This window comes from Medicago sativa, chromosome 5 (genome assembly GCF_051527215.1).
Source record: "Medicago sativa cultivar Bolivia chromosome 5, Bolivia_mono, whole genome shotgun sequence".
Classification (NCBI taxonomy): Eukaryota; Viridiplantae; Streptophyta; class Magnoliopsida; order Fabales; family Fabaceae; genus Medicago; species Medicago sativa.
The window spans coordinates 31498836-31524790 of record NC_140753.1 but is presented as its reverse complement, the minus strand read 5'-3'; the positions used below and the strand labels follow the sequence as shown (position 1 = coordinate 31524790).

General features: G+C 31.5%; 1 protein-coding gene across 1 annotated transcript; it reads right to left on the bottom strand.

The window, feature by feature from the left end:
- Positions 1 to 18905: 18905 nt before the first annotated feature.
- LOC146921775 (uncharacterized) lies at positions 18906 to 19568 on the bottom strand. Its single transcript, XM_085711378.1, has one exon. The coding sequence runs from the start codon at positions 19566 to 19568 to the stop codon at positions 18906 to 18908; it is 663 nt and encodes a 220-aa protein (XP_085567504.1).
- Positions 19569 to 25955: the final 6387 nt, after the last annotated feature.

The window sequence follows — 25955 nt, the reverse complement described above, 5'->3', positions numbered from 1 at the left end:
AATAATATGGAATAAAAGTTGTTACAAGAAAAAATTGTTAATAATATGGAATAAAAGTTGTTACAAGATAATATAACCTATAACCTTTTTTTTTTTTGAGGAAATATAACCTATAACCTAATAATAGTAAAAGTTGTTTCAAAGATAATATAACATAATAATAATAATAATAAAATAATAATAATAATAATAATAATAAATGTTGTTACAAGGATAATATTGAGATTTTAAATTAATATAAGAATAATTTTGACAGTGCAATAAAATTTGCTCCCTTCCCATCCCCTTCTAAAAATTGAACCAAACACTTCAAATTAGAAATCTCCCCTCCCCTCCCCTCCCCTCCAAAACTCTCGAACCAAACGGACCCAGTGATTGACGATCAATTTTCAATTTCAAAAAAGTCATACAATATAAGGTTCCACAATAGTAATTACATATAGGCGTAGCAGATTACAAAAGTAATTGCATTTAATCATAAGTATCTTTATAACACAATATCATACTCTTTTTTTAAAAAAATATATTACATATTCGAACTTAAGACTGCAAGTCACTTGATTTAGCTAAAGTGTTAATGAATTTTACCAAATGATGAATCGTTCGAGAGAACTTTGATTTTTGGATAGAACGTTTCTTGGTCAATATACCTTTTTTCTCTGAGTCAGAGGGTTAACACCCAATGTTTTTTTGAGTCGGAGGGGTACCAAATAATTTTTTTAATGATAATCAATTATATTTATTGTTGAGATATGGCTCCTTTATTGGTCATGTTAGCTATTTAGAGGAAGCAGCTTGCCGAGGTTACTAATGATGAAGGAATTGATATTGCATATGCAGGCGATTGAATTGGCGTTTGTATTCAAACTTAGCACTGCAAGTCACTTGATTATAGCCCAAAAGAACATCTATATACACACAAAAGAAAATATGGAAGTTATCGTTGAATCATACAAAACAAATAAAATCTTCTCCACTCACAATTTACACTATTGAAACAGTAAATAATAAACTTAACTGTAGTACCAATACATTTAGGGAAGGAAAATAATAAGACTATGTAAGGTTATTTTGTTGGAAACTTAGGTCTAAATAAAAAACGATTTCATAAAACATGTTCAACAATTATGAATCAATAGCGGAAGCAAACAAAATATTGAACATGATTATGATCGGATCTACGACATGTTTGATTTATCAAGATATTAAGAATTAGGGTATTAGAAATACCTGTATAAAGCTTTCATGGCAACCCTCTCAGCAGCAACAATAAACAAGAAGGTGTGATGATCTGAAACACAGAACATGGCGTGAAACAATTACTCCTACCAATATCTTAATCAACCTAAGCTCACTTCCTACACAATCAACTTTATCCATCAACCTTGCCCTCCAAAACTCTTCTCTGCCATTATCTTTTGGCATCTCCATCAACCTTGCATTTCTTCCATGACTAGCACCATTGTTTTTAAAATAACCTAGTTCTTCAGCTTCATCAATCCAGACAAAAAATTGACAATTTTCACCATCATCCTATACAAAGAAAATTCAAAATCAGTACAATTTAAACAAACCATTCACACATCACATAACCATTGTTAAACAAACCTTTGGGAGAGGGCAGACATAGAAAGGCTTTCCTGGGTTGTTGAAAGTGTTGGCTTTTCTTGCAAGACAAATTCTATGACACCAACATTCAAGCACTCTCACATCGCCATTGTACATAGAGCTTGAAGATGAAGACCGACTGTTGCAGCTGTTTTTGCCCATACGCCCACCACCCATCATTTCTGAACACCAAATCTTCAACAATAACCATTGATTTTTGGATTTTGAATTGAATCAAAAAAATTAGGGTTTTAAGTTTTTTGAATTGGGGAAGAACTTTGTCATCAATTCATGGAAGAAATTTTGGGGATTTTGAACTCTAAGTGACAAATTATAACATTAGGGTTCCAAATTTATATGTTTGGTGAAGAAAGAGTTGTTCATGAGAAAGACGTTGGGGGAAAAAAATACATTGGGAATTTTGCAATTTTTTGTAAATCAATCAATTTGGTCCTTGTAATTTCATCACTTTCGGCCAAATTAGTGTCTGCTTGCGTGGCATCTGACGTGGTAAGCCTTGTAAGCGGTTAACGGTACACGTCACCTCCGTTAACAGGCCAACTTAACAGATGGACTGGTTTGATTGGCATTTTGAAAATTCAGGGACTAAATAGATATTTCGCAAAATTTAAGGATGAATTTGGCTAATTTTTGAAAATTTAAGGACGAAGTTGAGATATTACTCTAATCGTTTCTATATCCAAAAATTAATTTGAACAAAAAAAAAAAAAATTCGTTCCATGGGCTTATGAAGAAACAGCTAAAGAAAATTGATTAATACAAAACCAACAATTATTCACTGATGACTAAAAAAGAAAAAAATCGTGAAACAAATTGCAACAAATAATTGCAACACAAATCTTTGAAAAACTCTCGGATAAAAATAATTGAGAGTTTATTAAAGAAATTAGGGAAGAAGAACAAACCCTAATAAATCATGAAGACCTACTCTGATACCACTTGTTGGAAAATTCGGTCTAAATAAAAAACGATTTCATAAAACACGTTCAACAATATGAATCAATAGCGGAAGCAAACAAAATATTGAACATGATTATTATCGGATCTACGACATGTTTGATTTATCAAAATATTAAGAATTAGGGTATTAGGAATACATGTATAAAACTTTCATGGAAGCCCTCTCAGCAACAACAATAAACAAGAAGGTGTGATGATATGAAACACACAACATGGCGTTAGCGGCGGGTGATTTGGTTTTTTCTCAACCAGTACCTTTATGCCTCTAGTTCTCTTCAGATGGGGAGAAGAGAATGTTTGCCATGTCCGGTGTAATGGGGACCATAGCCTCTTTTGTATTGGATGACCATTAGGGTTTCCCATTATTTTGTTAATGGCCATCCGGACATCCACTCATTGAGTTCATATCAATTAATTAAATATTTAATTAATTATCCAATAAGAAACCTAGTAGCCTTATTACTTAATTTGATCACTAATCAATTAAGGCTCACAACTGATAAATATCTAATATAATTATTATTACAATATTTACTCACATAATGATATTGGAATATAATAAAACAATAAAATATTCCAACATATTTGTCAAAAAAAAAGACTATGTAAGGTTAAATTATTTGGTTAAAGAATTGTGTTAAATCATCAAAACCATAGTATGGTGGTGTAGTATTTGGTTAAAGAAGTGAAGCTAAAATATCAAAACCGTAATATCGTGGTGTAGTTTAGGAATCTTTCAGAGTGTCAATATTTGTAAGTTAATCTATACAGAACTTACATGGGTTCCTGTTAATGAAAGAAGAGATTGATCTACTCAATTAGTCGATCTTTGATTGGATACCAAGATAAAAAAAAAAAAAAAAAAAAAAAAAAAGGATAGTGTGACTAGTTGATTGCTCATTTAAAACCATTCGAAGTAGAGAGCACAAGTTGTACCTATTACCAAACAAAAAGATAAATTATACACCTGAAACTAAGAGGATGAAAACACTAAAACGGAGAAAAGGAACAAAAGAGGGGTAAATCACAAGGCCACTTTAACCTAAAACCCCAAGAAACCCACCCCCGAAAACACTCGAATCTTAAAAGCAACAAAAGAACAAAAGACAAAAAAAAAACACCTAGCCAAAAGTGAGCACTAACAATTATCATTCCACAACATATATTCCTAAAGCAGCTGAAAACCTCCAAACACAACATGTCAAAACAGAAGCAAAAGGAATGCAATCCCACCCTAACACAATTTGAAAAAACACAGCCTCTGGGCTAGTCAAAACAACCAATGGAAGTACCACTACCACATGACAGATGCTAAAAACTCCTCCCTCCCAATAAAACCGGGACTGGAAAGAAGGACACTGCAGGGAAGAAAACTGCCCTTGATCCCTATTTAATGAGACAGTTTTCGGAATTGCACGAACACCAGTCGAAAATAACTGTGGATCCATTGAACTAAATTTTAACAACTTACAATTCCTCTAAAAATAGGACTTTTTTAACCTAATGCAAGATATGCATCAACTAGAAATCCAACCCAAGAAACAGGGAACGCGCCAATGCTTAAACAATTTCATAAGAGCGTGATTGAAACACTTAAACTTAGAAGAAAAAATATGTTAACACTTAATCGAGGTTGACCACATAAATCAAACGAGATCATAAACGTAAACATAAACAAATCACAGTTTTGATGGAATATTACTAATTAATTAAGTTTCTTGAAAGATATAATATATCTTCCAGAATAAACAAGAAAAGCACACTTTTGATCCTAAAGTAAAAAAAGATAAGCTCCAAATAAAACTAAGTAAATAACATATGAATATAAATCACTAAGTGCTGGTGCAGGTTACACCTGCCAATAAAATCCCAGGGTTTGTTGTGTTTGTGTTGAAGTCATTTGGAGAAACTCCAAATTTGAGTGGATTGCAAACAACTTTCAGAGACTCCCAGCCGGAATGCGACAAATTGTTCTTGTATTTAATCTTCGATGACAGAATAAGCCCAAACTCCACCGTTCCATCTTTGCGGCTCTGAGCAATGCCGGTCGCCGCGCCGCCAAAATCAAAAGGCTTGTTCACAGACAACGTCATATGAATCACACTCTTTTCATGGGTGGTGAAAGATGGAAGAGATGATTTGGTTAGAACCAGACCTTCACCTCCGTAAAAGATCTCAGCAGAGACGGCGTCGTAATAAACACGGGAATACGCTGTGGGGTTATCGGCAGAGACGGTAATGTTGAACTCGGCTGTGAGTTGGGTGTTGCTAATGGTTAGTGAGTTGAGTGAACCCTCTGAGCCGACTTTGAATATAGGGAGGTTGCATGTGTTGTTGCATGTGTACATGCCGCGATGTATCTGAGCGTCGTCTAAATAAACCAAGAATTCAATCGCAAGAACCATGAGACAGAGAATGAACAAAATGGTAGAGTAACAGCAGCAGAAATCTTTGAAAGACAAACCCTTTTCTTGGGTGTCTTTGTGAGTAGAAGTTGGAATCGCAGCCATTGCTAGGGTTTGTTTGTGAGAAGTTAATTCCAATCCTAGGGTTGTGTTTGTGAAGTTCGAAACAAACAGACTTTAAATAGAGAATGATTTAGGAGGGTTTCTCTAGTAATTTTACAATATTTTATTTTACCTAAATCTTAGTAATTTTCTATAACTTTATATTATTATTTCGTTTTGTTTTATTTCAGCCCACAGATTTATTTTAATATAATAAAAAATTTAATACATATTTTTGGCTTTTTTTTATTCACAATTTCATTAACATGTTTTAAACCCTATTATAAAATATGAAACAATCCAAAATAAAATTAAAATATGTAAAAAATTACTAAAGACAATAAAATAGGGTTATTTAAAAGTTAATTTTATACTCTAAATTTTAAAATCAATAGCGAAATATTTAAATTTAATTATCATTGACTTTTAAATTATAAAGAAATGAATTATTTTTTCTTATATGGTGGTTCAAAATTAAAATATATCATAAAAATATTTATTTATTTTAAATAGATTGAAGTGTAGAGAATACTTAATTGTTAAGGGAGGGAGTTGTAATTCAAGTATCTGATAAGGGAGGGTAGTATAAATTTTAATTTGCAAGGGAGGAGAGTGTATATTTTAACATAAGAGGGGAGGGGAGTGTAATTCAAGCATCTTTTAGAGGAGGGGGTGTAATTTACTCTAGATCAACCATCGAAGCTACTGGATCTACTCATTACTCAGTCACCACCATTGATGAGTCAAGAATTAGTGATTTTAATATATTAGCTGGGTCTATTTTATTTAGATTTTATATGTATTTATTTCCTTTTTAAAACTATTTTACTTCAATTGCAAATTATTTAATTTCAGGAACAAATATTTGAAAGATTGAGTCTTGGAGCAAAAGAAAGGAATTTGGAGTTAATTTGTGCCAAAAATATGGAGATATTATACAAAAATATCTTGTGCAAAAAGTTTAAAGATCCTTCACCAAAAATAGAAGCCTGACGTGCCCCATATTAATAGTGTGACTAGTTAGTTACTCTTTTAAAACCAAATATTATTAGAACATTTGAACTAGAGCACATGTTGTACCTATTACCAAACAAAAAGATAATTATACACCTGAAACTATGGATGAAAACACAAAAACAGAGAAAAGGAACAAAAGAAAGGTAAATCACAAGGCTACTTTAACCTAAAACCCCAAGAAAGCCACGATCATACCTCCCCTGCAAACATTTGAATCTTAAAAGCAACAAAAAACAAAAGAAGAAAAAAAAAACCTAGGCAAAAGTGAGCACTAACAATTATCATTCCAGATCATAAAACTTCCTCAAGCACCTAAAAACCTACAAACACAACTAGTCAAAACTGAAGCAAAAGGAATACAATCCCACCCTAACTCAAATTGAAAAAACACAAAGCCTCTGAACAAGTCAAAACAACCAAGGGAAGTACCACTACCACATGACAGATGCCAAAAACTCCTCCCTCCCAATAAAACCGGGACTGCAAAGAAGAACTCTGCAGGGCAGTAAACTGCCCTTGACAACTATCTCATGAGATAGTTTTCGGGATAGCACGACCACCATTTGAAAATAACAGTGGATCCATTGAACTAACTTTTAACAACTTACAATCCCTCTAAAAATATGACTTTTTTAACCTAATGCAAGAGATGCATCAACTAAATATCCATCCAAAGAAACAGGCACGCGCGAATGCTTAAACAATTTCATAGCACGAATGGAGAAATACAAAATAAAATTATAAATAAACATAAACATATCACACTTTTGATAGAATATTACTAATTAATTAAGTGTCTTGGAATAAAAACACACTTTAGATCCTGAAGTAAAAAAAGTTAAACAAACTACGGTCACATTACTAATTAAAAAACATATAAACAAAGTTCAATAAACGGTATTGCAGGTTAAACCTTCCAACAAAATACCAGGGGTTGTTGTGTTGTAGTCATTTGGAGAAACTGCAAACCTTAGTGGGTGACACACAACCTTCAAAGACGTCCAACCGGAATGGTAGACATAGTTCTTGATTTTAAACAAAGCCTTCAAAACGAGCCCAAATTCGACCCTTCCATCTTTGCGGCTCTGAGAAACACCGGTGGCCACACCGCCAAAATCGTCAGACCTATTAACCGGCAGTGTCATCTGAATCACGCTGGCGCTCTTTCTATTGGTGGTGAAAGATGGCAGAGATGTTTTGTTTAGAACCAGACCTTCACCTCCGTAAAAGACCTCTACAAAGACTGCGTCGTAATCGAGAAAAGTCTGTGGGGTTATAGACGGAGACCGAAATGTTGAACTCAGTGGTGAATTGGCTGTGGTTAATGGTTAGTGAGTTAAGTGAACCGACCGATTCGACTCTGAAAATTCTGTGGTAGTTAGTTGTGTCGATGAATCCAATCAGGAGAACCATGAGATAGCCGAAGACAATGGTGAACACAAGGGGACAGATGAAACTGTCATCGGAACGCGAATTTGAAGACATTGTGGTGCATTTGTGAGTAGTAGATGTTGGGAAGGAAGTCATTGCTAAGATGTGTTTGTGAATTGAAGTTGGAGAGAGACGGTTTGAAGTGAGGTTAGAGTAATATTAGTATCTTTCTTTTGTTATGTTGGAATGTTATTCTTATTTTTATGATCAGTTTGAAATTTAAATTTACATCAAGACAATAGTGAACAATTCCACACAAATACCAACCTCGTCAACAAATGAAATTTCATTTTAACTGTTGTTAGTTTCTCCTTTTGTGCCATCTAATTCTCATCCCACTTCCACTCAACAAAATGTACCACCGGCTCCTACATTTGTGCCAATTAATTGTCATTCAATTTCCACATCAATTGGGCCACGTGTTCCTACGTTCATGTCATCTCGGTATCAAATACCTGAAACTTATGCCGATATCCAACAACACTCGAATGTACAATACAATACAATACTTATCGTCTATGGCAACACAGAATGGTTCTAAAACTATGAAAATATTGCCTGCAACCCAATGAAGCCCCCGATACCTGACACGATACTGATACAGCGACACGGAAAAATTTGCAAAACGGCTGGGATACGTTTAAAATATTAAATTTAAAATTAAATATATAAATGCATAATATATAAACATTACTAAAATTGATGATAAATTAACATTCAAATTACTCAAAATGAGCAAACAAATGACAATTACATATCTTAAGTTAAGTACTCATAAAAGGCCTCCTTCATAAATGCCAATGAAATTTATGAAAGGCCTCCTTTGCACATCTGTCCAGCCATCAGAAACCAATGTAACTACATTCAATGTCCACAAAGATTTTATAGGTTGAAGCAACCTTTCAATATTAGCTCTCTCTTGCTTCAAAAGAGTGGTTCTTAGAGCATTATAACTAGGAGGAAAGATTTCTAGCAAGATGTAAAGATAGGCCACCAGAATAAAACATCCTTGCTATAATTTCTCTAAGCTGGTTCCTATCATCAACATTAAAGGCATTTTCTATACTACTATTTCTTCTCTTTTGTGGCACTACCGGTGGGATTTGAGACTTGAGACGGTTTAGAGGTAGGCAATGGAACATATTTAGGCTTTAATCTATTCTCAGTCTATTCACATATTCTATTCAATAACTGAAAACCTTAGGACATACTAGAAACTCCTTCACCAGAAATTTTCAATAACTGAAATCTCACTGTAGAGTATGAACTATCGAATGAAGTATTGATTTGTTTAGCCGTATCGGGGGTATAAGTTAGCCGTATCCGACACGTATCGGTAATTTATTTAATTTTTAAATAAATTTAATTACCCGATACTTCTCTGATACGCATATCGGGACATATAGGGGCGTATCAGTATCGGATATGTGTCTATCGGATGTGTCAGACACGATTCTTCGCCATTTTTGGAGTAACGGGACTTCAGAGCTGGAACCACAACATCATCATGCTAATTCATACATATGTAACTTTTACTAGAATATACTCCCTCCGTTTCAAAATGAGTGTCGCTTTAGGTGTTTACACACATATTAAGAAATACAATGATTAAAAGAAAAAGAATGATTATTTTACCAAATTATCCTTATTAACTATTGGTTAGTTTTAAAAGTAATACTTTGGAAGTAGTGTGCAGAATATTAATTGGAGGGTACAATTGAAAAGAAAAAGTTATTATTGCATTGGAAACTGAAAGTGACATTCATTTTGAAACAAATTTTTTTGGCTAAAGCGACACTCATTTTGAAACGGAGGGAATAAATGCTTTAGCATACAAATGATGAACCAAAGGACTTTTTCCCTATGTTGACATAGTTGCCTTCTCCCTATTAACGGATAGTCAACTATAGCATTTATTAGAATATAAATGATTTTATTAAGATTTAAATTGTTTTGATTGTATAGAATAATCTAATTCCAAACTATAGCCAATTAAATCAGGAGTTATGTTACTTTAATGTACAAATTCATAGTTGACCATGGCACATTGAATTGGCTAATCAAGTCATCGTAATGAAATCTTTATACTAACAATTTAGAGTTCTTATAAATAGCCTAATTCAAAATTCTCTCCTCTAAAGATGTCCACCTCAACAAAATCCTACTTGACATTAGTTCCAAAAATTTCTCCTTACTAGACCATTGACCCGTGCTACCGCACGGGTCATACCACGTAGAAGTTAATCGAATCAATGAAAATAATGTAACCATACATAGCTGATAGAAGTTTTATATCATACGCAACAAAATGAAATATGGTAGCATACATAACAAAAAAGTTTGAACATTAACCATCAAGATACATTACGAAAGACTTCGTGATAAACAACATTTGAGGTCGTATCAGTGCTATCTCCATCTCCATCAACGATTAGTATTTTCAAACCTTGTTTTGAAGTGACTCTGGAAATTGCAACGTACAACTGATCATGCAAGAACACAGGACTCGGCAAATAAATACCAACATTTTTAAGTGATTGCCCTTGACTCTTGTTGATTGTCATGGCAAATGAAACAGATATTGATAAATTAGGCCTCAAAAGAGACTTAGTGTAGGGGATGTTTGTTGTGAAATTTTATGTGCATTAACTTACAGATATTGATAAATCACCTTCAAAGAGACTCTTCGTGATGCAATATTTGTTGTTAAATTTTATGTGCATATTGATGCAAAGCTCTTCCATATAGCGTGACAAATGTGTTTAACATATTTTTTGTGGTTATTTTTTGTTATTGGAGCATATTTGATATATAGCATATATAGCATAGTCGATTAAATTCTCCGTGTGTTAGTTTATCGTGACCAATTGATATAAGTACATCATAATTGCTTTTAATAGGTAGTAATTGGTAGAGTAATTAGTGCATAATGCATAAATGCAATTAAAAGCAATTCCTATACGAAAATATGCAAGTTAAGAGTTTTCAATTGTCATTAACTACGATTTCAAGTCATTAACTACGTTCTTAATTGCCATTAACAGTGTGTCATTCGTTTTTAATTTAATTAAAAGTGTGTTATTCGTTTTTAATTAGCATTAAGTAAGTCCTGTGAGAGAAAATGATGAGTTTGAGAATAGAGATTGAATTAACGGGTGAGATTAAAAGCAATTAAAAGCAATTTCTATACGAAAATAAAATTGAATATTGTTAACAGAATTGCACATAGCCCTGAACTGCTTGATATTAAGACACATCATAAAGACAAACGGAGAGCATCAAGAAAAGTGTCATTACCGTAAATAATGGAAACAGAAAATTTAAATAAAAAAATATTTTGCATCAATTTTTTTCGTGATGCAATATATTTTTTGTTAAATTTTTCTTTAGTAATTACATGCAAAGCTTTTCTATATAGCGTGACAAATGTGTTTAACATATTTTTCGTGGTTATTTTTTGTTATTGGAGCATATTTGATATACATCATATATAGCATATTCGATTAACTTCTCCGTGTATTAAGTTTTTCGTGACCAATTGATATAAGTACATCATAATTGCTTTTAATAGGTAGTAATTCGTAGAGTAATTAGTGCATAATGCATAAAAGCAATTAAAAGCAATTCCTATACGAAAATATGCAAGTTAAGAGTTTTCAATTGCCATTAACTACGATTTCAAGCCATTAACTACGTTCTTAATTGCCATTAACAGTGTGTCATTCGTTTTTAATTTAATTAAAAGTGTATTATACGTTTTTAATTAGCATTAAGTAAGTCCTATGAGAGAAAATGATGAGTTTGAGAATAGAGATTGAATCAACGGGTGAGATTAAAAGCAATTCCTATACGAAAATAAAATTGAATACTTGTTAACAGCATTGCACATAGCCCTGCACTGCTTGATCTTAAGTCACATCACAAAGAAAAACTAAAGTATTCTGTCTTTCAAAGAAAAACTTAAACTATTACTAATAAAAAACTCCAGTCATGCGTTTATCAACGCTTGGATACGATAACATATTTTTTGTCCATGACACACTTGCACTTGAAAATCAACACGTCTCCGCCCTCAATACCATTGGCAGCACAAAAACTCGTCCAACCTTTTCCGAACATCACATTTGGTATGGGGTCGTCTGTATATTTGAGTCTCACAGGAATGATATTGTCATAAGGTCCGCACAACATGACGTAATCGTGATGTTTCACTCTAAGGAATTTGCCGAAAGTATTAGGTAGTTCCTAAAAAAAGAAAAAAAAATTGTTAATGACATACATAAATTCTTTATTATAGCATATATAAATCTTTAAATGAATAGCATCAAAAAAACAATAAACAACCTTCGGTGATTTCGTCGATCCATATCGAGATAGGAACTTCAAAGGTACAATAACACGATGTTGCCGCACTCATGGAATGATAGGGTGGATAATCAACTGGAGTAATGTTATAAGCAAAAACAAAGATTTGAAATCTACTTCCACCAAGGTACTGGAAAGCAATACTCCTACTTCCACTAAACTCGTAGAATAATCGCAATATGCACTCCGACCATCTGTCAACAACGGCCGACTAACTGATTTGCTGAACATGACGTTATGATTATTCCCATCACCATCTAGCAAGTGCCATTGCTCCGGTAGCTCGTAGAAATATTTAGCAACGAAGAATGGTTGCAGTTCTCCGACATCCTAGAAGTTAGACAGTGTATTAAAAAAAAGGAAAAACAACTGCAAGATGATTTAAACAACAACAAAAATTATTAAATCCAACGAAAAGAGGATTTAATTTTCATGCACATAATAAGTTTACGGACTCCCTTCATCGTATTTAAATAGAAAAAGATTAAATCATCAAGTGAAACAAACCTGATTTTCTACATGCACTGTGAAGAACGAACATTTAACTTTAGTGGTAAAATTTGGGGGAAACTTCACCTTTAAACGCATATCTTCCTATCACTCTATTTCGGATAGCACAGTAAAGTGAAAAAAATGTATGTGTGAAACATTGTAATGTCAGTACGAAGAACACTTTTTTAAGGAATGTTTATGCTATTTTTCCTCCTATCACTCTATCTCGGATAACACTATCTAAGGGATGTTCATGCTATTTTTGATTAGCAATTAGTGTAGGGGATTGTTGACCGACTTTAATTGCATTTGATACGTATTCAATTGCATTAACTAAGTATTATGAGAGAGCATTGTTAGACTTTGAATCAACGGGTGTGATCAAGTGTGAAAATAGAGGTTGAACGGATGAGATTAGATTAGTCATTAGTATATGTTTAGGAGGGAAAAATGCTAGGGATTAGGGCAAAGAAGGGTGAATTAGGGCAAACATGATAGCCAAGCAAGTCTAACTTTTATAATAAAGGATTTTTAATACAAGCTTAATAATTATAATTATTATTAAAAACCGTTTTTATTTAACATTAAATTGTACATAAAATACATAGTTGGTTACAAACAAATAATTATTAATATAATTATTGTTTCGATTAAAATTTATATGTTACATTAAAAAATTAGTACGTTACAATCAAATAATTTTTTTTTGGTACAACAATCAAATATTTATTAATATAATTATTGTTTCGATTAAAATTTATATGTTACATTAAAAAATTGGTAAGTTACAATCAAATAATTATTAATATAATTACTGTTTCGATTAAAATTTATATGTTACATTAAAAATTTGTACGTTACAATCAAATAATTATTAATATAATTAATATTCGATTAACATTTATACGGTACAATAAAAATTTGGTAGGTTACAAAATTATAATAAATAACTTCAATAAATTATATTTTGAATTTTGGTCCACTACACTATTACAATAACCTACTAATTAAAAATTTAATTGTAGTAATTAGTTTTTAAGGTTATATAATTAATTTTTATTCTTTACAAAATTATATTACTTAATATTAATAAGATATTATTAAATTTCAAATGTTATGAAGTTAATTTTTGTAGGTTACATGAAATATAATCTAATCGTTTAATGCACATTTTATAATATTAAAGACGTTGGCCATTTTAATTTTAAAACGGTCAAATTAATAATTAATAGATATTAACCGTTAAGGTACTATTTTTCTATATAAATAGTAGCGCTTTTGGGTACGAATACACAAGAATCACAAAATATAGTTCTTCTTTTTCTGTTATCTGGTTCTCTGATATCTATATTCTAAGTTGTTTCTGTAATTTTTTCTATTGCAAAGAAAAATGTCTACGAAACACGACTTCATCTCTGATGTTTCGCCAAGAAAACAATCGTGGACATTGGTTGTGAGGGTTGTTCATGCTTGGTTTGTTTAAGACTACAAAAATAAAAAACTATCATTTTCCATGGAGTTGGTTCTAATGGATCGAAAGATACTTTTTTCATATCGTTTTTTTTTTAAAGTTAGTGTTTTAATTTTTGTTATCTAGGGTGATCAAATTGGTACGTCTATACGAAGAACATTGATCTACAAGTTCAAGGAGCAGCTCCAAGAGGGAATGGTGTTCACGATTTCCTTATTTGATGTTTCTTGCAACAGCGGTTCGTATCGACCATCACGCAGCGAATACATATTGAATTTCACAATCAACACAAAAGTCAAACTATCTAAAACTGTTTTGGTCCCACCAAACGTGTATTCGTTTACACCTGCACCTGATGTTTTCAATGAATCTTACGATAACAACTACTTGGTTGGCAAGTGACAATAATTTTCTTCCTGTATATTTTGAGAGTTTTTAGCACTAGCCTATTCTAAGAATCCTCTCCTCTAAAGATATCCACATCATCATAATCTTACTTGGCATTTGTTCCAAAAATTTCTCCTAATTTTTAATACAAGCTTAATAATAATTATTATTATTAAAAACCGTTTTTTATTTAACATTAAATTGTACATAAAATACATAGTTCGTTACAATTAAACAATTATTAATATAATTATTGTTTCAATTAAGATTTATATGTTACATTAAAAAATTGATACGTTACAAACAGAAAATTATTAATATAATTAGTGTTTCGATTAAGATTCATATGTTACCTTATTACATTAAAAATTTGGTACGTTACAATCAAATAATTAAAAATATAATTAGTATTTCGATTAACATTTATACGTCACATTAAAATTTTTGTAGGTTACAAATTATAATAACTAATAATTTGTAAGTTACTATTAAATTTCCAGTGTTATATAATTATTTTTTTGTCGGTTACATCAAATAAAATTTAATTTTTTTAATACATGTTTTATAATATTAAAGATATTAACAATGTTAATTTTAAAATGGTTAAACTAATAATTAATCGATAATAACCGTTATGATATTATTTTTGTATATAAATAGTCGCGTTTTAGGGTACAACTAATCCACAATCACAACAATTTTCTTATTCATCTATTCTCTGGTTCTTTGGAACACGACTTCATTTCTGACGTGTCACCTAGAAAAAATCGTGAATATTGGTTGTGAAGGTTGTTCGTGCTTGATTGGTTCTAACGGATCGAAATGTATTTTCTTTCATATCATTTTTGTTTTTTGTATTTTTTATTTGAAATATGATGTTTTTATCTTTTGTTATGTAGGGTGATCGAATTGGTGCTTCTATATAAAGAACATTTATTTACAAGTTCAAGGAGCAACTTCAAGAAGAAATGGTGTACACAATTTCCTCATTTGATGTTGGTTCCAACAGGTTATTAAATTATCAACAAAATTGGCCATTCAAATTATCAAAATAAAGAGAACATGTTTTTGAATGAATTTATATGACTTAAGTTGTCTCTTCTCATGTCATTATTCAGTGTATTTTTTTATTTTACCAAAACAAAGTTCAAGCACGAGACATTGAATTTAATTATACATTTTTTTGTACGTCTTAATACTTCAATGGTATTCTATGTCAATTTTGTTAAATTCAATTGAGAAGTTATATATGTATTTCATGTTGATTTGTCTTCTACTTTACACAAATGTTTTAGTTCAAGATAGAAGTCGTTATGCGTGTTCACAACATCATGTTTCACATGACAATAGTGTTGGAACACACCTTCAAATAGTTCTATCAAATTGTTAAAAAAAATTATTACTTGCATGAAAAATTAAATAAACGTTCAAATTTATTAAAAATGTTGCGTAGTAAAATTTGGTCAATTACATCCAAATAATAATTAGTAGAAATAACATTACAATTAATAAAATAATGTACCGCTATGATATTGGTCGGTTACAATAATATTTAATATATTTAATATATTATATACTGATGTAATTGGTGACTTGACTAAGATGATTTTTGTTTGTACGAAGACTCCAAATCAATTATCTTAAAAACACTTTGAGCACAAGATGTGCCTAAAAAAGGAAAATACAAAGTTTAAGATGCAAAAGATACAAAAGAACCAAAAACACTTTGAGCACAAGATGTGCCTAAAAAAGGAAAATACAAAGTTTAAGATGCAAAAGATACAAAAGAACCAAATCATGAGGTAGAATAACCAAGACAAGTATAATAATTATTCCACCAACAATTCAACTCAAAGTACGAACCTGGTTTCTTAGCATTATGTCTTTCCAAATAATCCAAACACAAGTCAACCAAATCAACTAAAAACTGAAACGAACTTTTTTTTTTTTTAACAACTGAGAACCACCGAAATGAAGAGTACACGAGAATTAATAGGAAAAACACGATAATTATCCAACCACTTTAAAATATTATGTAATATGCTACCAAAGAATTCACACTCAAAAGGTCTTCTAAATATATTACACAAAGAGCCACTCTACAACCACATATCATGGCAAAAAATTGCATTTTCTCCATCTCTCTCCAGTATCATCAAGTTGTCATCAAACCAATTTCTAATCCCCGTCTCCACACCTATTTTAACACCATAGAAATATTTCCACCATACATACACCTAACTGTGCCCTCTGGTCAAATGAACTCCCTCCAACCTTTTCTAAGAAGTTAAAACTTTAAACTGCAAACTCATTGATCCATGTTAGCCTCCAAAATCATTTACTTAACAAAGATAAATTAAAATTATACACTCTATGAACCCATATTTCATAACTAAATTAACCAAGACACACCTTATTCCAGTTAACCCAATGGACCCTCCTAGCTTCCTCACTCCCTCCCCAATAAAAATAATAAGGATTCAATAAAAGAAATTATACTTATGTGACTCATGAAAAATAAAAGAAATTAAACCAATTGTTGTGGATATTGAAAGAGAATATAAAAGATACATTACAAGAACTAAAATGAATGTCATTGAATTGAATTCGAATGGGTGAACTTGATTTGTATTTTTTATTTATTTTTAATATACAATACTTTATGATATTTAATTATATGTCAATAATTTTGAAGAATTATCGGTTAAAATGTACTCTTTTTCTATCTTCCAGTGAAACAAAAAGGAGACTCTAAAAATTTAGTTGGCAAAAGTTAAGTTGTTACAAGGTAAGTATGTATAACAATCAATTTGATCATTTAATATCATTGAAAAGTAAGTATCTATTCATTTACTTGAATCATTTTATTTGTTTCTTCAATGATTGAAAAACGAACGTTACAAAATTCTTTTAAATCAACTAAGATCAAATTCAACTATTATTTTATGGAGACCAAAAGTGCTAAAGAAAATACTACCTCCGTCCCTAATTATAAGACCATTTTGAGAAATTTTTTTGTCCCTTTTTATAAGACCCCTTTGCTATTTCCAACTACATTAATTATTTCTTTACATACATGCCCCTATTTATTATACATCTTTTTCTTCCCTCAGCAATAAATAACATGTTGAAAACATAAACCAACTCTCTCTCTTAAAGGATAAAATTATAAAAACAATAGTAATTACAAACATATTTAATACAAATATCCACTATCTTAATTCCCGTTATTTTTTCAAAAGGGCCCTATAATTAGGGACGGAGGTAGTATATGCTTATTTTGTTGGAGGGGAATTTTTTTTCACAATCCTTTTAGTAAATATATTTTCTAATAAATGGTAATATTTATGACCTTTGCTTTTTACCTTTACTTTTAATTACAATTTTGTGAGTCAAAATACAAATTCTCCTGCAGACTATCTATTTTAGTTGCCTCATTTATCCCACATTAGTATACTAAAAGAATTTTGTAACCTTACGTCTAGGATCACCATTAAGGAGTTGAAGAACTGATATGTTTTGATTAGGAACATAGATCTAATTGAGGGGGTTGACATATATCTCCTCCATTTTTCTTCCGCACGTTTGTGGAGATTTTAGTTTGTGGATTTTGTGGTTTTTTTATTCTCATGAAACAAGTTCCAAAAGATAGTACTTTTCAGAAATTTATATTTTCTTTATCAAATCAAGAAAACTAATTGCATATAAATTTTTTCGTACCAACGAGGTCCTTTAAGTTATTTTACCGTAACAATTTTGGGGATTTCAGATCTTAAAAATGCAAGTTATTCGGGACATAAAGTTACAATTAAATAACTTAAAGGACCTAAGTGTTACAAACAATACTTAAAGGAATAACCTGTTACAATTAAATAACTTAAAGGACGTAAGATATATGAAAAGAACTTAAATGACGAATTTGTTACAATTAAATAATTTAAATGACCTCCGGTGTAATTTAGCCTTTTTTTTATTATAATCGGAGAGAGTATTGTGATTAAATAAAAAAAGTTATAATTTTATTAAGAGTGGTAGACTAAATCAGAGGTAATCATACCTGTTTTAACCACAATTGTACTTTTACCCACTATTTAATCATTCTCACAAAAATAGTTAAATCGTTGTAAAATTTAACTTTTTTGTTCTCAACAAATAGTGATTTATCGTTTAAATTTTAAATATGAGAATAAAGTACGACATAGTGTCAAAATTTTGGAATGAAATCAAACTAAATAAATAAAATAGTATTTAAAAAACCTATTAATGTGCAAAATCTGTTAAAGAATTTTAAATAAATGTATCCCGTGCCTGGCACGGGTCGTTACACTAGTGAAATACAATTCAAAGCCATAATTTTCCTTTATTCATACAACCTAACCTTTTTTCTATTCATACTCCCTAACCCTAATCTAATAATACCATAGATGCATGGTGTATCAACCAAGAAACAGGGATGCGCCAATGGTGAAAATGTTTCAAATAGAGAAAGACAAAATTAAATATTAAATAAACATAAACAAATCACACTTCTGATAGAATAAATCATAAATACATAAACAAAAACACACTTTTGATCCTAAAGTAGAAAAAAGAAAAGTATATCGCAGACATAAAATACTAAGTAAATAACATATGAATATAGTTCACTAAGTGTTGCTGCATCTTAAACCTTCCAATAAAATCCCAGGGTTTGTTGTGTTGTTGTCATTTGGAGAAACTGCAAACTTGAGTGGGTTGCAAACAACCTTCATAGGCCTCCAGTCAGACTGAGCCCACCTGTTTTTGTACTTAAACAAAGACTTCACAATTAGCCCAAATTCCACCGTTCCATCTTTGCGGCTCCGAGCAATACCGGTTGCAGCGCCACCGAAATCGTCAGACTTATTCACCGACAGAGTCAAATGAATCACACTCTCACTCTTTGCATCGGTGGTGAAAGATGGAAGAGATGATTTGGTTAGAACGACACCTTCACCTCTGTAAAAGATCTCTGCATATACAGCATCGTAATAGACACGAGAATACGATTTGAAGTTATATCCGGATACCGAAATGTTAAACTCGGCTGTGAGTTGGGTGCCGTTGACAGTTAGTGAGTTGAGTGAACCCTCGGATTCGACATCGAAGGATGGAGATATGGGAATAACGTTGAGTAATAGATTAATGTATGTAAGAATCAGAACAATAGGGACCAAAATGATGAGACAGCTGCAGACAATGATGGAATCCGGAGGATTTTCTAGGGTTTCTTTGTCATTAGAAGACATTAAAAGGGTGTCTTTGTGAGTAGAAGTTGGAGACAAAGTCATTGCTAGGGTTTGTTTGTTGCTAGGGTTTGTTTGTTAGAGAAGGATAGTTTGACAAGAAATGTGATTGTGAAGTAATACGTAATATATGTATATATACTACTCCCAGTTCGGTTACGTTTCAGTGTTAATCGCTTAAATTCTGGTTGTTATTGTAGATATGATATACTCCGGAGTAATATACTCCTAGTTTGTTGTATTTGTACGTTGCAGTGTTTTTCGATTAATTAGTTTTTATGATAAGTTTGAAATTCAAATTTAGATTTTAGTCTACTATTAAGGTGTTTGCGGTGCGGTTTTGGTTCGTTTGACTTATAAAATAAAATTTGAATCAAATCAAACCAAACCGATTCGGTTCGGATTGGATCGGTTGGTGCGATTTTTTTAGACAATAATTAAAAAACTAAAACACAACATATTTTCAGCAATGCTTTTTAATTTTCATCCAACAATACAATTTTATGTCCAACCAACAATCTTCCTATGTAAACCAAATTAAAACATGAACAAAAAGTATTCATATTTTGTAAGATATACAAAAGACTAAAATGTTAATCCTTCTCTAAGATTTCAAGTAGCACATAAATACATTTTTGATAAAAAAAATAAAGAAGAAACTTAACATGAGAAAAAAATATGTCATTTTATTAATGTTTCCATTGAATTTCTATGAGTATTGGTCTAGATGATATATATTTAATTATTGATTTTCTTATATTGCGGTTTGGGTTGGTTTGGTTCGGTCGGTAAAATCAAAACCGCAAACCGAACCAAACCATGCGGTTGAGTAAAAACTAATATGAATACCTCCGAACCAAATGTTGTTTTTTGCGGTTACAGTTTAGATTGGTTCAGTTTGCGGTTTTTCTTTTTGATTGGTTCAGTTTTGAACACCCCTAACTACTATCTATATTTATATTGGGTTAATTGTTTATATTGACCATGTAAAATACGCAATGTCTAAAAAATGACTCTGTAAAATAAAAAATAGATATTTTAACCATGTAATTTAAGATTCTTTTTATTTTTGACACTATAATATACGAGTGGTTCAAAAAAGTGATCTAGAGATTGAATTTTTTTAATGATTTTTTTTAGGCATCTTTAGGATGTTAAAACATGACTTTACACAAAAATTAGATTTTTCCGACTAGGGAAGGATTTATTATAAATTTTTATTCCTCATAATTATATTATGAATTTTAGAAGATTGTTGATGGAGTTTTTAGGTGGATTTCAGAAGATTTTCACCGGGAAGAAGATGAAGTTGCGAAGAAGCAGATGAACAGTTTTTGATAGAAAAGAAGTCCAGGTTGGAGGAAAACGTAAAGAGTGAAGTGGAAGGTAGAAAGTGTCTTTTATACTTTCTGAAATTGGAAGAAAGGTTTAGATCACCTTTGAGTTTTGTCCAGTTTCTGATGGTGACAAGTGTCACCATCTTATTTTGACAGTTATGAAAAAGTAACTTAAGAGGCAGTTCCAAGGTTAAAATGTGGCCCATTAACTCACTGTGACTGAAGCCATAAAGTGATGTTTTTCAAAAATGTCATTTTATCTTTTTAGTCAAAAAAACATTTCTTGGGGGCAATTTGTTAGGCTGTATTTTATCATGTGCGTATTCGACAGATAAAGGAAGGTTTAAAGCTGCAAAATTCTCTAAGTCCATGATTGAAACTATTGAGCTCAATAAGCATTAGGGTTTTTCGACAAAGGTTGTAGATCGACGGGAAATTGGTTTGTGAAGAAAAAAGTTTTAAATGTCCAGACACTTGGAAGGCATGCAGTTCTTGTCGAAGATGTAACAACTCGATTTTAGCTAGAATTATATTTATTATTATTATGTGTGTTTATTTGCGCTTGTGTCTGATTAATTGTCTCTGTGTGTGTATTTTATTTGAGATTAGTGGATTTTGGCTTTAGAAAGGTATTTTAGTCATTTTGGACTTAGGGGTATTTTGGTCATTCGGTGAGCAAGGGTAAAATGGTCATTTTATTAGGTCATTGTATGTTGATGGGGTTTGAATTGGTGTGGTTGTTTACGAGGTTTGAATGAAAAATGAGAAAATTGTATGTTTTGGTGGATAATGAACTAGGTGATGAATTTGAGGTGAATTGGTGTTATGATTCCAAGTTTGTTGTGGTTTTGAATGTCTTTTGATGTTTATAAACTAATGTCAAGTTTTGGGGTCGAATTTGGGTCAAAGGGGATCAAAAATGAGGATTTTGGGTGAAAGTTGAAGAGTTTTCAAGAGGGAACAACAAAAATAGGGTGACCTGTTCTGGTGTAGCTCACTGCAGCGAGTTGCACAGAATAGACACCCATGTTTTGGGTCGTTCCGTGCACTCGTGGTCGATACGGACAGTTTCAAACTGATTCTTTTGATGTAATTAACTGTATTTAAGCTTTCTAAACCTTTGGAAACGTCAAATGAATTAGATTGAACTTAGTTTATGGAATCAAATTGAATTTATTTGGGAAAGGTTCAAGAACACGAATTTTCTGAAACTCGTTTTTCTAAAAAGAAAAGGATAGGGTTAGGGTTGTTTTCTCTAGCCTTGATTTATAAAAATATTTTGAATGGTATTCATATGTTTTAACTTGGTTTTGCTTTGAAAATTCGATTTCTTTTGGAAAATAATAAAATGAGACGAACCTTGTAAAATTTTGGAATTAATTGAAATTGGCCTATGATACCTATATGCATAAGCTACTGTGATCGTATGTGAGGAGTGTATTTGCTTGGTTTAGGTGTTTGATCATGTTTACTTTTTTTGTCGAATTTCTTAGAAAATGTAGAAAATTGTGGAAATAGACGAACTTAGGTGAATTTTGGGAACTAATCAGAATTAGCTTATGATACGTATATGTATATGCTACTTTACACATATTTGAATTGTGTATATACTTGATTGAGGTAATTTGAACTTGTTTACTTTGATTTTGGAGAATAAATCGGAAAATGCTAACTTTCATAAACATAGATGAACTTTATAGAAATGAGCTCTCTTGAATTCATGATAAGTGATGAATCAATGTTGTTCGGGTGTTTAAAGTGATGAATGTTGTGTTGTGCTTAAGTGATCGTCTTTAGGTGAAATGTGATTCTTGAAAACTTGTCGTTTCTTTAAGGTGAATGTTATTGATAACGTATATGATAATGATAATCTTAATGAAAGTGATTATTTATTGTTGGTGCATTCTTACATGCAAAAATGACGGTGTTTTGATGGTGCTTGCATGTATGAAAATTGTTGGTGTTTATGTCAGTGAGGTGTTGTTTGAACATATGCATTATTGAGTCATATGTTTATGCATTCATAAGTAGGATTTTATATCCAATGATGGTGATTAGAATATTTATATCCAACGATGGTGATTAGAATGCTTTGTATTCAACGACAGTGTTTATGATACAGATGTATCTTGAGGTGACGACATTAACGGTGATTGGTACCACATGCATATAGAGTCGTGTCTAGGCGCATTGCATAACTTGACAGGTGTCATACTTGCTTATGTGCTTGGTGGATAATATCATTGGTGAATTGTATACTTGATGAAATTTGGTGAACATGTGTTGATGTGAAAGTGTACTTGTGAAATTATTATACTTGTATGCTTGATGATTATTAATGTTGCTGAGCTGTTTAATCATTTGAATTTAAATTATGTTGTTTATTTTCACTTGATTATATTTAATTATGAATTTTGAACTAACTCTCAGTGGTCGTTTGGTTAACCGCCTATCTTATTCGTATAAATGGGTAGACGGCGTGCATGATTAGTTTGCTTGCCTTGGTTAGTAGTTTTGCTTGAGGATGCTACCTCAGAGTCTTAGTGTGTCGGGCACTGATTAGGGGTGTTTGCTTATTGATTTTATATTATGTTTGTATGAGATGTTTATCACTCAGTATGTTGAGTTGAGATTTTATATTTGGTGATGTAGTATGATTATGTGACATGACTACTTAGAGATGTTTTATTTAGTTGTTGATGTGATGATTTTATTATTCTGTTGCGATGTCTGAGTAAATTATTTATGTATGTTGAATTGATAGAAGAAGTAGCATCTAAATCCTTTGCCATGATTTGTATTATTTGCGTAATTTATCGCTTAATAGGTTTAGAGTGTTACAAAAGACAGCAAGTTCTTAGCTGTTTAGGTCTTCGCAGTTATTTTCTCTATGTATATATAGTAGCTTTCATAGGAAAAATGAGTCACAAATCAATATTGTAGAATTCTAGCACTCAAAGTACCAGCGTTTAGAGAAAAGGTCACATAATATATGTAATCTGATTTGTCGAACCATCGTTACATTCGATGCAATGCAATTTACATTTCTTTAAGTTTATGCATTTAGCTTTAAGTTTTTCACTTGTTTTTTACCTTTGATTTCTGTCGAAAGACAGTTATATATCTTCATTTTGAAAACAGTTTTATTCATGAGTAAACGATGAATATGATGAACATTAAACCATTTTATGGAAAATGATTGCACAACATGCCCTATGATTTCTAGTTTAATCCTGCAAGTAACATTTTAAAACTAGTCATATTACCAAAAACAGAGGTAAACACATGGTCATTTTTTAGACTTTGTGTATATTATAGAGTCAATTACAATCAATAACATAGGTAAACCCTATTTATATTTAATTGTCAAACAAATTTATTACCGTGTCTTCAATCAATAACATACTACATATATGTTACTTGGTCATTTGTGATATATAGTCCTTCAAAACCGATAACGATCTTCTTAAAAAGAAAAAGGTTAATTTATATCAGGGGTCCTTTAAGTTTGAAGTTTGTAACAAATTGGTCCTTTGAGTTATTTTGTTCACACATAAGTCCTTTAAGTTTGAGATTTGTAACAGATTGATCTTTTAAGTTATTTTTGTCACACGTAAGTCCTTTAAGTTTGTAAACGCTTTCGATTTAGTCCTGCCACATCATAGTCCTTTAAGTATAGGTTATATTAGAAAAAAGAAAAAAACAACTATTATTATCGTAGAAAAATGAAGTTTTTTTTGTTGCATTTGGATATTATTAAAAAACCTAAAACAATTTTTTTTTTTTAAAGTAGCTATGATAAAATTCTTAAAATAAACGTTTATAGCGAAATAAAATAAAATAAAATAGAGTAATTTTTTTTTTTTTAGTTCATAAAAAGTGGAGCAATTTTTTTAGTAGAAAAAGTGTGAAATTCTGGCACGCTAACTTCCTGATGTTATATGCAATGTTCCAACACTGAGACACATGTGGTATGTTGCGTTTAATGTTTCAACGTCGAGCTAATGATAAACATACACAACAAGGAAAATATAAATGACAAACGTGAATGACAGATGTTATTTGTTAATCCAGCTCGGTGACAAACACACTTACTCTAGGAGCTACCAACCCAGGAAGGAATTCACTAGTGTAGTCCTAGTTCTAAATTCTCAGCGAACTCCAAGTTTACAACTTATCACCTAGACACTACTCGTATTGACTTCAACCTAAGAACTCCTAGATTTGAGATCACATCTCACTTCCATTCAATCACACACTCTATGATTACACGAAAACAACCAATATGATGAAGACACATTTAGAAACAAACTAACTTCGTACTTCAAAGCTTAGGAGCATTTCACAATATTACAACTCAATAAACACAGTCCTAAACATGCATCAAGGAGACACAAGAAAGGCTCACAATTAGCAGAGACTCAAAACCCTAAAAACTCTTTTATCACTCGATGGTTTTGATCCATTGCAACTCGACTACAGAGCCTGCTCAGTGCATCAAGATGATACAAAGAGAGACTCACAAATAAAGCACAAGTCAAAACCCTAAAAGACTCAATTCAATACAATTGAATTGGTGAATAAAACTAGGGTTTGAGTCTTCCTTATATAGCCATTCAGCAGCATGGGCTTTTTCGTCATAGGCTAAAAAATCAACAGACCAAATCATATATTCAGTCTCCACAATATTCTAGAAGCATATATATTGTTTGCTTAAATGTTGCAACAACATACTTAAGAACCGAGACAAAGCTAAACCGCCTTTGCAACTTCTAGAAACACACGCTTCTTGGGCATCAATCCACGTGAATCATATTTTCAATAAAATCTTCAGTGATCTCACGTTTAAAACAAATCTTCCAAGATTACAAAATAAGGCACGCTGTGGTGTCGTACCAACATGTTGCAACATTTGGTCCAACATCTTGCTTGTACATTTGTTTTAGCAAAAATGAGGTCAACATACAAATATCCAACAAAGTGGACCAATTGTATATTATCTATACTATATATATAAAGAAAAACAATCTCTTTCAGCATATTTGGTTGGATTTTTCTTTCCAAAAATACCCTCAATTTTCAATACAAATAACAC